The 14,734-nt window shown below is 25.3% G+C and overlaps 1 protein-coding gene across 1 annotated transcript in view; it reads left to right on the plus strand.

Moving 5' to 3' along the window:
- Positions 1-6,883: 6,883 nt before the first annotated feature.
- Positions 6,884-14,734, plus strand: part of LOC113389386 — a 73,321-nt gene continuing 65,470 nt past the window's right edge. The window contains exon 1 of the mRNA XM_026626430.1: positions 6,884-7,634. Within this exon, the coding sequence (XP_026482215.1) occupies positions 7,505-7,634 (130 nt within the window). The 5' untranslated portion in view covers positions 6,884-7,504. The remainder of the gene's footprint in view (positions 7,635-14,734) is intronic.

The raw sequence follows: 14,734 nt of genomic DNA on the forward strand, positions 1-14,734 counted from the left end.
GCTCTAAATTTATACTTGTAAAGGCCTCGAACAAAATATGTTTCTTCATCATATGAGAAAATTTAATGCAAAATTGAAATGTGAAACTTAATAATTTTTTTGGAATGAAACCGACTTCAATTTTGACTGACTGAGATATGAAAATAAATTATTAATAAAATAATAAAAAAATAAATAATAATATAGCAAATAAAACTATGGCAAAAAATCCAAAATAACTTCACGTTTTAATTTTAATAAAAATTTCTCTAATATTGAAAAAAATTAAGAATGGAATTTTATTCTTTTAAGTCGAATTTACGTAAAATTCGACTTAAAATGATAAAATTCCATTTTTAGATTTTTCAAGAGGAAATTATATATGGATAAATAGAGCTTTAAATCAAATTACAAACTTTTAATAAATAGAATATTTATGCCGCCGGCAAAATTTATATGAGTCTTGGAATTAGCAAGTGGAAAAGGTTAATAAAGTAAGAAGCTCCTTAACTTCATTTAATTATAGAAAATTATATATTTTTTTTGAGAAAATTTTAAATTGAAACGTGAAACTTAATAATTTATTTTAGAAAAAATCGACTTAACAGAATAAAATTTCGTTTTAGATTTTCTCAAGAGGAAATTTTATATTGATAATAGGTAGAGCTTAAAATTAAGTAACAAACTTTTATTATTTCCAAATAGAATATTAATTATAAAAAATATATTAATAAAGTAAGAAATGATGTGGATCTAAAGCTCTTGAACTTTCAAATATAAATTAAAGAAATTTATATGATTTTGTTTTGAAAATTTAAATGCGATGAAGTTATAAAATTATAGTGTAACGATTTGATTTTACTCATGTTTTATTTTATTTATAATTTGAGTTCAAACTAATTTTAAACGATTTTTCTTTGCATTTCTTGAAGATCTTTAAGATAATTATTCGATTTCTAATTGAAAACTATTTAACGAGTACATATTGAAGAATTTGCTTGACAAAGTTTTATTTTTAACAAACTACATATTAATTAAAATTTCTCTGATGCTGATATATGTATTTTAATCTAATTTAATTTAACTTCATTTGGAACCATATTTTAGCATGAAAACCGATTACTACTTCTTGATACCAGGCTGTCCTAGGTGAGTTTTGAACCTAGAACCTTGAGTTGCAAGATCAGAGCTCCCACTACATATTTTTTTGTTTTAATATTATCTATTATCTATTATCTATTTTCTCTTCGGTTTTAATTTTAATCATTCATATTATAACGTTTTTCTTTATTATATGACATTTTTTAGACTTGTTTCTTTGAAAATCTCCAAGTAGTAGTAGCTCAAGTGGTAAAAGCTTTTAGGAACCATGAGGTTCGATTTCAATTTGCGTCTAAGACAACCTGATATCAAGCAGTAGTGACATCAGTTTTTGCTTGAAAAGAAAGTGATTTGAATAGATATAACTGGTGGGCTGCCTTTCAATAAATACAATATTATGCATTTTAACACATAACAAAACAGTTGTATAAATCGCATTAGATATGATCAATATGAAAGGAAAGCAACGACCTCAAATTTTCTTCCTCCGCGAATCTTTATTTGAGAACCGTTACCCCGACCTGACGAGCCTGTTAGGACTCTACCTGCCTAATTTCCAGGTATAATAAAAATCGTGAGTGGCTTTAAGATTTAAATCCCAATCTTCAGAGAAATCCAAACCAAACTCTGCTTCTGCCTCTCTTTGCCTTATAATAACCGTAAATACTGCATTTGTATATATAGGGCACGCGGTGATAACAGAAAAAAAATCCGTTATTAGGAATTTTCTTATCTGGCCGAACCACTCACTCGGATAAAAATAGATAGTGATGGTTTTATTTAAATTGTTTGTTTTATTTGCATGCGGTTAATTAGCTGTGTATCTAATCTGGAAAATGTAGTAGCACTTGTTTTGCAAAAACGTGCTCAAGTATTTTAACTTAATTATGATAAATGTCTAGAGGAATATAAGAGTCTGTGCACATTTACTTTATTTATAGGTCAATTCTCGGATAAGTACAATCCTTTTTCTTGATACTTTTAGATTATGCGCCCTATTTTATTTAATTTGTAAGATACTTTTACTCTTGACATATTGAAATTATTTTTCTGCCCTACGTTCAAATGAGTGTATTCAAAATAAGCTATAGCTTTATCAGTAATACTAGTTATATTACTAGGATAAAATTTATGATCAGTTTTACAAATTGTATTTTATATATTTATATAGCATAAAAAAGCTACAATATCGCTTTGGTTTTGTAAAACAAGGTTTCTTAATTCAAGCACAATTGATATTGGTGAAAAAAGTTATTCCCCAGCTATATATGATTATTGAAAAAGAAATTCTGATATTAAATATATTAAATATAAAAAAAGTAAACAGTTGGGTTGTAAGTAAAAACTCTTATTTCTTAATAATTCTTGCTTTTGTACTGAAATTATCTTTTCGATTCAATTGATCTAAATTGATCTAAATTAGTTAGAATACAACTTAGATTTTAGTTTTATTGATAGTATGAATTTATTTCCTAGCTTTCATCTATTAATTTATTATATACTAGAGTGATTATTCTTGATATTATAAAACTTTAATAATGCCTTCCTATGATTCATAATATTACAATATTAAAAACTTTTGATTACATTTTTTTTAGTATTTTCATATGAATAAATATGTAATAAAAATTCTTTATTGATATAAGATTAAACCATGGAACTACAAACAAGTCTTCAGTTGGTTTGCCACTAAAAATATAAGTAAAGTATCTCAATTACTATGAAACTTCAAATTTAAAAAAAAACTGTGGTTATAATAAATAAAATAATAAAATAAATTGATCAAATGTATACAGTAAATGTACCAATTTTACTCAAAATGTATAATAGTTCTTTATTTAAATAAAATAAAATGTGTAATTGACTTAATATAGATATAGGGTTTAATTTATACTATTTGTTTCATTGTCTTAATTAATAAATAAGCGCGTAACTGCAAGTATTTAAAAAATGATAGAAAAGCGTAAGTAAAGAAACGGTTCGGCCAATCGTCTTACAAAACTGAACAACGCAAGTCCAATCAAGTTTTACAGAATGGCTTTTAAATTTTTTAAATTGGTTCAGCTGTTTTTTTTTTTTTTTTTTGAAAAAACATCGATGGGTGGTCAAATTTTGGGGATCACATTACAAAATAATTGCTCATATCTTCAATCTTTGGTAAGGTTTATAAAAAAAAAAATTAAACTATTTGTTGAAATGTTCTTGAAGATCATGATTTTTGTAGTGATATAGAGTTACGTAAAAAATCCATTTCAATTTTAGTCTCAAATGATAAATGATAAATGACTTGAAACATCAAGAATAAAATTGGCAAGATGAAATTTAGAAAAACCAACTTCTTCGGAAAGTTGATAGACTTTAATATGATAAACTTGATGATGAACATTGTATTCAATGTTCGAATGCTTTTTTTTCAGCTCATTTTTTACAGAAGTGAAAATCGTACAGCTACTATGATTATTATAAACTTACTATCCTTTCAATATTAATTATGAATAAGCTTGATAAGAGCCAGAAATAATATCTATTATTATTGATTACAGCTTGCTCATGAATAAATAAATAAATGAATAAAATAAATGAATAAACAAATAAAACTAACAAACTTTTTATCCAAGGCACTTAAAACAATAACTATCCTTCACATTTTTTATGTATGCAGTTTTGCACTATTTTACCAGAAAAGAAAATATACCATATTTTTTGAATAAGCACAATGTAGTTCATTAGTGGAATTAAGCCTCGCAATTTGAATTACAGAATTCAAATTGTTATCTTTATATGATTAGTTTTATTAAGGGAAGTAAATTAAATTTAGATGTAAACAATTTGTATATTATGTATGTTGTAAATATTTTTTGGAGATAAAATAAAAAAACGAAAAAAAAAGTCTAACATATTTTACATTTAAAGCATTTGCTAAAAGAAAAATATACTAAAATAATTTTAAATTCGCAATTCAGTCCTTCATATTAAATTCGATTGATTAAGTTATGCTTATTTAGTTTTCTGTAAACAAAACTAAGTCACAGTGTTTGATAAAATAACTTATATGTAAATATTTAATATTTCTCGAATATTTCATTACGGTACGGGAAGTTACAGCAATTTGCCTTAAGGCACGATGCTATACACCACTAGTTGATTTTAATCTTATATCAATAAAAAAGATAATAATTATTTATTCATATGAAATACTGAAAAAAATGTGATAAAAAATCTCTAATATTGTAATGCTATGAAACATAGTAGAAAGGCATTATTAAAATTTTATAATATCAAAAATAATTACTCTAGTAAACAATAAATTAATAATTCCCTAATTATTAAATATCCTTCAATTTTTGCTGTCAACATTACAATTTATGAATCTAACATAATTTTTATCTAAGACAAGTACTCTTCAAACCGTACATCATATAAAACATTTTTCAAATATTTTTTAAATAAAAATATCTTATTCCCCCCAGTGCCAATTATTAAGAACGTGTCGATTTTTTCCCGATATCTTTTGCTTATCTGGCACCTGTAAAGGTAGACAAAGACAGACAGAGACAGAGTCACACCAGTCAAGTCAATCACTTCATACGAGCGAAAGAGACAGAGACAGGGACACTACCACTACACTATACTAGTGCTACGACATTCCACGGCGGCACTGCGGAGGAATGCATGAACCGGCAATCGGCACACTAATACGAAACGAAACAGTTTTACACCGAAAGCCGACGAGAGAGGACGAAGTAATAATAAATTTTCGAAAAAAAGTAATAATAAATTGATAAAAAAAATTGATTGATGAAAAATTATTAAAAAATTTGTGAAGCGTATATGGTGGTCTAAGATGATGGATAGATAGATAGGTTTAATAGGAGGATGTGCAGTTTTTGTGATTATAAAAATCAACAACTACTTTATTAATTAACCTAAAAGATTTCCAAAATAGCCAGGATATGTTCTAATAGTTTACCAAGAAGATTTAAGTTCATGATCAAGGTGACATCCAGGATATTCAGCATCCATGATAGTCAACGACCAGATTTATAATCAATAACCAATATTGATTATAACTTATATTGATTACAACAACTTTTTTAAATTAAATCAAAATTTTACCAAGAGTGACTTCCATCCCAAATATTTACCAAGGAGATTCAAGTTCATGGTCAGAGCGACATCCAGGATATTCAGCATTCAGGATTGTCAACGTCCAGATTTTTAATCAATATCCAATATTTCATCCAATATTTCACCAAGAGGATTCAGTGACATTAGGGTATTATCCCGATTTTTTTTACCAAGTAGATTCAAGTTCATAATCAGAGTGACATCCAGAATATTCAGCATACAGGATTGTCAATATTCAGATTTATAGTCAATTACCAACATAAATTAAAACTTTTATATAACATCCTAGTATTTTGCCAAGTGGATTCAGTGACATCAGGATATTATCCCAATTTTTTATCCAATTTTTGTCATTATCGATAATACCGATTTTTTTTGTAAAACAGTATTGATCATAACTTTTGTTTTTTACCCTGAAGATAAATCAAGTGATCACAGTGACATCAGGATATTATCCTATTTTTTTTTACCAAGAATTCAAGAGATCAGAGTGACATCCAGGATATTGTCAATGTGCTTTTGCCGGTAATACCGATTTTTTTGCCTAACAATATTGATCATAACTTTTGTTTTTTATCCTGACGAGTTTTCAAGTGATTACAGTGACATAAGGATATTTACTAATTTTTTATCAAAAGGATTCAAGTTCATTATCAGAGTGACATTTAGGATATTGTAATTTGCCGGTAGTACCGATTTTTTTGTAAAACAATATTGATCATAACTTTTGTCTTGTATCCTGAAGAGAATTCAAGTGATCACAGTGACATCAGGATATTATTCTGTTTTTTTTCTAAAAGGATTCAAAGTTGATGATCAGAGTGACATCCAGGACATTGTTTGTCATTTGCTGGTAATACCGAATTTTTTTGCCTAACTTTTGTTTTCTATCCTGAAGAAAATTCAAGTCATCACAGTGACACATCAGGATTTTGTCCTAATTTTTGACCAAGAATAGTGTCAACAGGATATTATCCTATTTTTTTTCAATTTTTTTTACCAATTTTTTTATTTTAAAATAGTTCACTAAGAAGACAAGATATTATCCTAGAATATTTCACCAAGGAAATTCAAGTTCACAATCACAGTGACATCAGGATATTTCCTAAAATATTTTACCAGGCTATAGGGAGATTTAAGTTTATGATCAATTTTTTACCAAGGAGATTTTATGATCACATTGACAAAAAGATATTATCCTAAAATATTTCACAGATGAAGCAATAAGTTAAAATTGTAAATTATTTTACCAGGACAATTCAAGTTCATGATTAAAGTAACAACTGTTTAGTATCCTTAAATATTTCACCAAGGAGACAACAGGACATTATGCTAATAATTTACCAAGAAGATTCAAGTTTATGATAACAGTGACAACAGGATATTATCCCAGAAAAATTGACCAGGGAGGCTCCAGAATATTGTAAAAAATTCTACCAAGGTGTTTCAAAAGCTCATTATCAGTGTCACCAGGATATTACCCCAAAATACTCCTCCAAAAGGATTGCTGGATATTCTTCTGTTTACAAATTTTACCAAGAAGATTTCGGTCCATTACCACAGTGACATCCAAGATATTATCTTAATTATTTACCAAAAAAATTCAAGTTTATCCAGGATATTGTCAAAGTGATCAACATTCAAGCTGACGTTTTTTTCTTAGAATTCTATGACAACATTAGTGGATTTTAATTGTGTTTATTAAAGACAAAACTGTGCGTCTAAAATTAATAACATATTGAGTTTAACTAATTAATTTGGAATATACTTGATTATTAAAAGTGGACCAATTTGATAAATTGAACCTAATTAATTGACCACATCCAATTATTTATGCACGTGGATTCATTGTTTAGTGTCTATTATTATTATTAAATTTATTATCATTATCTTGTTGATCTATAAAAGTGTTTATAAAAAAGAAAACCAAGATCCAAGCGATAAACTTGAAAAATTTCTATCATTTATAAATCATTTTATTAGAGAGTTATATGATAGCAACAGAAGCATTTTTTTATTATCTGTGCATCAAAGTGCGAAGTAAACACATTTAAGTGCTGAAACAGTAAAAAAAATTACAACTATAAATGGTTAAATTACTTGTAAAAATTTATTTTTGAATGAAATTAAAATTTGCTCTATAAATCAAAACTTTTATGTTAAAATGAGTATAAAATAGAACGTGTTGATGTGAAGCAAATTTGATAAACAAAGATTTACTATAGTGAATTTTTTAAGTGTACAGTTTTATTAATATTTTGGTGTTTAAAGTGATTTCGAATCAATTTTTGCAAAAATGGATCCAGGCTTAGAATGTTATTCCGGAGGAATAATTTTTAAGACGGTTTTGATAACTGCAGCAGTTTTGGCAGTTTTGGAAATTGCTGCATATTTCTTTTATACTAAATATTGGAAGAAAAGACGAGGTAAGAATTTTATGTGATAATAGTTAATTAATTAATAATTATTAATTAATAGTTATTGTTATGTGTCTGAAGATGGTAACACTATGATGATAATGTGGACGTAGTAGTTCTTCTGGCTTGTCGTTTTAGAGCTCTATATTTATATCTAGAATTTTTTGCTATCGTTGGTAGATATATACTATAACATCTGCGATTTGTTTAGGAAATACCATAGCCGGTTTTGTTTGTTTTTTGTTTCATAAAAAAAATGATTCGAGCAGATTTTGCTGACCCGGCGCAACAAGTCTTTATCTCTACCTTTAATTTATTTAAGGATTATTATTATTTGTTTATTAATAAAAAATATATTTTTCTTCAAACCATATATTTGTGCTATTACTAGAAAATACTAGAGTCAATTTTTATTTATCTTTCATAAAAATATGATTAGATCAGATTTTGCTGACCTGGCGCAACAGGTCTCTTTCTCTTTCTTGAATTTATTTAAGGATTAATTTATTTGTTTATAATTGAAGAAATAAATATTTTCCTTAATGACAACATATAGATCCAAAATATATATTTGTGCTTTTACTAGGAACTGCTAATCAATTTTTATTTATCTTTCATAAAAAATGGTTAAATCAGATTTTGCTGACAAGGTGCAATAGGTTTCCGAGAATATAAAATTAGAGTATAAATAAATATTAAGTAAATCCTTAATTATCTGAATTTAATCCTAGGATATTATTTACACCTGTAAATAGCACAGTTTCCAAATTAAGAAATAATAATAGAGAAAAGATAACTATTAAGTATCATTTTGGCATTTATAAAATAAACATTGTTTGAATAATTTCATATAGATGCATTATACTATTCGCAAAATTTATAGTGCAATGCAATTTTAGTAAATTACATCGCAATGAATATAATCAGAGGCTCCCAACCTTTCCAGATGATTTCGTTTGGAGATTCTATACGAACTTCCTCAATATATCCATTTTTCTACCAAGTTTTAATAAAATGAATTTAAAACTTCATAAATTAAATTTGGAATTTTTAACTTTTTGAAATAATGTCATTTTCCTATTTAAGTATATATTTTCTATTCGCATGACACGAATTGCTTAAGATTTTATTTGTATCTTGGTCTTGAAATAAAATCATTTTTTTTATTTAAAGATAAATAAATTATATCAAATATTACCTGTGATATCTATATTAAGCAAATTTTATGAATCCAAAAATTACAACTGAGTTTCGCACTCAGAAGTCGCGAAACACGCTTTGAGCACCACTGGTATGTTATAATAATTATAACAATCATCAATGAATTTATATAAATGTTTAGGCTATAAAATATTTGAACAATTTAATAATATAAAGTCATGCAGATATTTATACGAATTATAAGAGCTCTACATTTTATTTTCTTGAAAGAGGTGCTTTACTTTTATTTTCTTGAAAATGATTAGAAATTAAATTTTTATATAGGGTTTGTGCCCAATTAACGTTATTTGACAGATAATTTTTATATAAATTAATTAATAACAAATAAATAAATAAACTAGTAAAAAGGAAAAATAAACCAAATAAAATCATAAGAGAAATTTCTAAAATAATTTCAATTTATGATATTTTTTTGGACCTGATTTATGTATTTTCATAGTTCGATCACCACTAAAAAATATTTAAAAATAATCTCATCTTAAATAGAAAACAACCATTGGGTTGCAGTATCAACGAAACTGAAGAAATAGTTTCGATTGGTTTTCAAAAATGAGAAAAAAATAATATTCTTGTTAGTTTATCATTTCTATTTAATTGAAATATATTTTGGATACTTCATTTATATTAGAGCAAATATTTTATTTATAAAATAATTATTTATACAATTTATTTAAAAAATATTTGATCAATGTGTGGAAATATATGAAATCTTATAAATATAAATAAGAATGTACTTTTTATTTTCTTCAAGAATAATAAAATATGAGGCTCAAACCAGATTTGGCTCTTTAATATAAATAAATCAGTAAAATAATTAATAAACAACTAAATTTAAACAAAAATTAAATATTTATCAATTCCACGAAAAAAATTCTCTCGTAAGTACAGTAAATCCAAAGTAATTACAGGAAACCTTAAAAAAAATCTGTGACTCTTCCGTACCCTGTTTATTAATTTTATCCAATCAATATACATTTTGTACCATATTATTTTACAAAATAATGTAGGTTTTATTATATATACTTCCGATCACATATCTATTTTTGTACAAATGTGCTAAAAACCTTCATTTAATTGCATTAGCACTTCTCAATGCTCACTTGTTTGTTAATTTGATTAAGAGGAAACGAAATTTCAAAATATTTATTAAGACGTTCATAGAAAAAAATACAAATATTATTGATCCAGAAAAAATAATACTTTGGATACTTAAAAAATGTGCACTAATAAGGAGAAATTTAGAGTTGGGTCTGGAAATTTGATGTCGATAAAGTTGATAGTGAAAAAAAAATCCCTTAAAATATTATAGTCCTACGATAAGTGGTTTTATTTTAAAAATTAATAATAGTTGAAGAAAATATCCTGCGTGCCTGGTACTTCCTAATAGAACGTCGACATGGTTCTGCGGTTAGGGCAATGGAGTTTCAGAATATTTATAATTATTACTAAGTACTTATAGTTATCGGTATCCAGTATTAGTATGTAGTTATTTTACATTGGCAAAATTCTGAAAATTACACCGACTGATATTTTATCTCCCGGTCATTATCTCGTATCAACTACTACTAAACCCGTTTATCGATACGTCGAACAATTTCAAGAATTCCTTTGAACAGTTGTCGGATAGTAATAGAATTTCACTTTAAAAGTGATTAGAAGCTGAAATTTAATTAACTTTGCATGTCTCACTAACGAATAACAAGTCGCTTTTGAACTTTAGATAATCTATCTTTGAGTAGTAAAGCGTTTTTAAATGACGGATCAGTCGGAGAGAAATCATTTACAATAATAGTAGATACAACGTGAAGAAAGAATAAATATTGGTGTTCAAGAAACATTTTACAAATATTCAAAGTAAGAAAATGATTCTATCCAAATTTTATATTTCGATAAGCTCCAAAGAGAAACATATCGATTGCTCTAAAAATCATTTTCAAGTTTTATTACTTTTAAATAAAAATCTTCTTTTAATTATTAATAATAACTTCACTATTTATTTGAAGTAAATTGCTATGTAATCACCATTGATTAATTCTCCATGGATTTAGTGTATTAAAAATGTTATTCTCTATTTTATTTTAAATAGAAATCTACATATAATTTAATATAACAATATAAAATATATTTAGTATACTCATTATTTAAACAGGGAAAATTAATAATTTAGTATCGTGCAAGAAAGATCTATAAATTCTATGTGAAAAATGCATTTACTTACAGTTATTTGTTAAACTTCACGTTATTTTCAAACAATAGAATATAGTTGCTTACCTGAAATAGAAAATAAAAAACATTAATAAATCTGAAATAAAATTTTAATTCGTACGTACTAAGCCTAAATTAAAAAAACACTTTTCATAAAATGAAATTTTTAATATCATTTTTTGATTTTTGAAAATAATATCTAATAATATAATATTACCTAATAATTTGTGAAATTTTAAAGTCTTAAGGTATCTACAAAGTTATAATTTTGAATTCTTAAGTTATTTTATCATTAGATTGTTTGTAAGAATCAGAATTTTTGATTATTTTGGAATCAAGTGTCCCGAAGAATTTGTTTTATGATTTCTTAAAAGAAAATCTTGATGATGTGATATGTAAAAAATCTTGAAAGTATTTATGTATTTATTTATTTATTTATTTATTTATTTATTTATTTATTTATTAATTTTACAAGCCGTCGGTATAATATTTAATATTATAATACGGCTTAAGTCAATATTTTATAGGTTTAATATAATTTAATTAATTATTAGCTATTTAATTACTTAATTTATTTACTATAAACCTATTTATATTTACTTAATTATAATTTTTTTTTAATATAACTAGTTTGTTTGTTACAAGTGTTTTTAAAAATTTAATAAGTAATTTTAATAAGCTTTACAATACATACTTTTACAATATTAACAAATTTTAGGTTATTTTATGATATTTTAACAAATTTAAGTATCTTATATTATTGTAATTGTATTTTAATTATGAAACAAAGAGCAGTTTAAAAAGAAGCAAATGGCGAAAGAAATAGATAGATAGATAAATAAATAAATAAATAAATCTGCTCATAAAAATATATTCATTATTTTTTAATTTTTTAAAGAAATTTGCAGTCTTAAATTTTTTGAAATTTTGCCTTAAAGTCTTAGAATATTATATCAAGGCTTTAAAATTTGATAACATTTCGAAATCATTGTATTGAATAATTGAAATTAAAACTTTAAAAAATGTTGAAGTTAAATATTTATTATAAGAAATCTTCAAAATATAATTGTAATATAAATTTTAAATATTTACTCTTGTATTTACCTTTGACATAGAGGAATAAACAAATAAATAAATTTAAACTAATTATTAAATTAATAAACACTGCTCATAAAAAGATTAAAATTAAAGATATTAATTAAAGATTAAAATTATTGAATTAAATTATTAAAAGGTCTTTAAAATATTAAATGATGAATATAAAAATGTACTATAAAATCTTGATACTATAAAAATCTCGAAAACAAATTTTTAGAGAAATTCGTGATATGAATTAATTTTAATAATTGAAAATTTGTGAACTGTTGGAAGATTATAAGGTCAGTAAAAAATAAAAGCATAAAAATCTCAAAGAATAAGGACCTAAAATAATTGGAGAATGTTAGAAAATCATTAAATTGTTAAATTAAATTAACAAAAAATTTAAATCAAATCTTGAAAAATGTTGGATATTAAAAATATAGCTGTGTTAAGAATTGTTTTTTTTTCAGATGATTTATTATTTGTGAATATTCAAAAGACTTAAAGTGTCGAGAACATTAAAGGCTCATTACATTGTTTAAGAAATTTAAATTTAAATGTTGAATCTTGGAAGCAATTTTTGTTACAAAAAAAATTGTGTATTTGAATTTGTTTAAACGAAATAAATACATAAACAGAGTTTGAAATATATAAATCAAAATAAATAAAGCTTAAATAAATAAAACGAGTAGGTTTCTCATCAAGATTTTCATTTCAAGTTTCTCTCAGCTTCTGAAATTCCTTTAAAGATACTTTAAAATTTACAACATTTTGTACTAAACAAGTGATAAAACTATGCAAATAGTAGCACGTAAGTCAATTAACGAAACAATGCATAATGTTTTTTTTTTTGTTATCTGGAGGCAACAATTGGCATTCTTCAGTAAATAACCTTAATTGGTAGTATATTGTTGCTACTTATGGTTTTACTTTGAAAACAGTTGTCAGGGACAAAAATTTTCGATGTTTATTTAGAATAAAAGTAATTGTCTAGAATAGAATAAAAAATAATTATCTAGAATATTGAAATTAATTGATATTGCAGTTATTTTATTGATTTGGAAACTAGTTGTTTTCTAAATTTTAAATGAGCAAACACTGATGGTAGGCATTTTAATTCCCATATAGCTAATTTTGCTTAAATTTTTGCTCTATTGCTATTTATGCTATATTTTGAATCATCATTTGAACATAACTTATTGTAAATAACTTCAAGATTTTCTTAATATTAAAGCCATATTTTCAAGAAAAACGAAAAACATAATAATTACCTATTCCTGGTTTATTATATACGTATATTACCTGTATAATTAAAATCAAATGACCCCATAATTTAATATTTCTCATAAAGCGATTAAAAAGACAGTTTTGAAATTTTTTGGAAAAAAGGTAAATATTTTGTTACCAGAAGAGTCCATTAGTTAGTAATTAGTATGCAATAAACGAACTAAAATTAAACAAGTTTATGTAACAATATTTCGCTAATTTTACACAAATTAACTGATGAGCTCACAGGACGTGATCAGAATTATTAGTATTATTGGCTTGAATTATTGTTCGTATTTTAATGAGAAAAACAAAAAAAAACATTGTTTTCCTAATTGCAAATTATTAAACAAATGACTTTGACTTATATAACTGTTTTGCTGGAAATATATTTTTCCGTTTCACCAGTAATAATTGAAAAGCGTGTTGTTATATATCATATGCAAATATTTTGCAACGATACATGGATATCAGAAAATCAATATAAATACTATTATCTGTTACTATTTTTAGTTGAGGAAATTTATATACACCTATTGCGTTGTCAATAATCTATGTTTTAAATATGCGGGAAGTACAGGGCCCTTATGACAGTGGTGGACAAGTTATCACTTACTATAGTATTAGAATTTAAATTTAAATTTATTTTGTTCAGGTAACTAGAAAAATTATTTTGCTAAATCCTATTTTTTTGATGTCACAGCTCAAAGGTGTGCACCATGCAAGAATTCGAATTAGACATTCCAAGTTCTACTAAAAATTTGCTGATGTTCCATATGGAATAGGTAAAAAAAACGTTTGATTGGAGTTGCCTCTCGATGTATTAGTAAAATGTCTATGCTATGTATGCGAGCGTTTATTTAATTTACTGATACTGTAAACAGCTAAAAACTAACCTCCAAATAGCACACATATTAATATTCCATTCGTTTGACTACACACCTATTTATTTGCAAGTGCATCGCTTCAGTACCTAGTATTTACCAGCTTAATTTTGTCTTTATTTTGTTATGTAACGTAAAATATGTAATCGAGAAAAGCTATTACATTTATAGAAACATTTTGATATAATGAGATCTTGCTGTCAATTGGTAATCAAAAATTTGCTCCAAGATTTTGACTACATTCCTTAACACTTTACTTGGCGTTTATAAGAAATTTAGGGACCGATTCTGCCGCATAATAGACCAATATGTTATGGCAAGGCTATGTTATGTGGAACTTTTCATAAGAAATCGTTTTATATATTGTCAAAAGCCATGTAGTTGCTGTGCAGTCAGACGTTTGTCAGATAGAAAACAACCTAGAAACCGCACAAATGTAAAAAAAAAACAATA

Source organism: Ctenocephalides felis, unplaced genomic scaffold, assembly GCF_003426905.1.
Source record: "Ctenocephalides felis isolate EL2017-DRISC unplaced genomic scaffold, ASM342690v1 CF-g0.4_SCAFFOLD_03573, whole genome shotgun sequence".
NCBI classification, from domain to species: domain Eukaryota; kingdom Metazoa; phylum Arthropoda; class Insecta; order Siphonaptera; family Pulicidae; genus Ctenocephalides; species Ctenocephalides felis.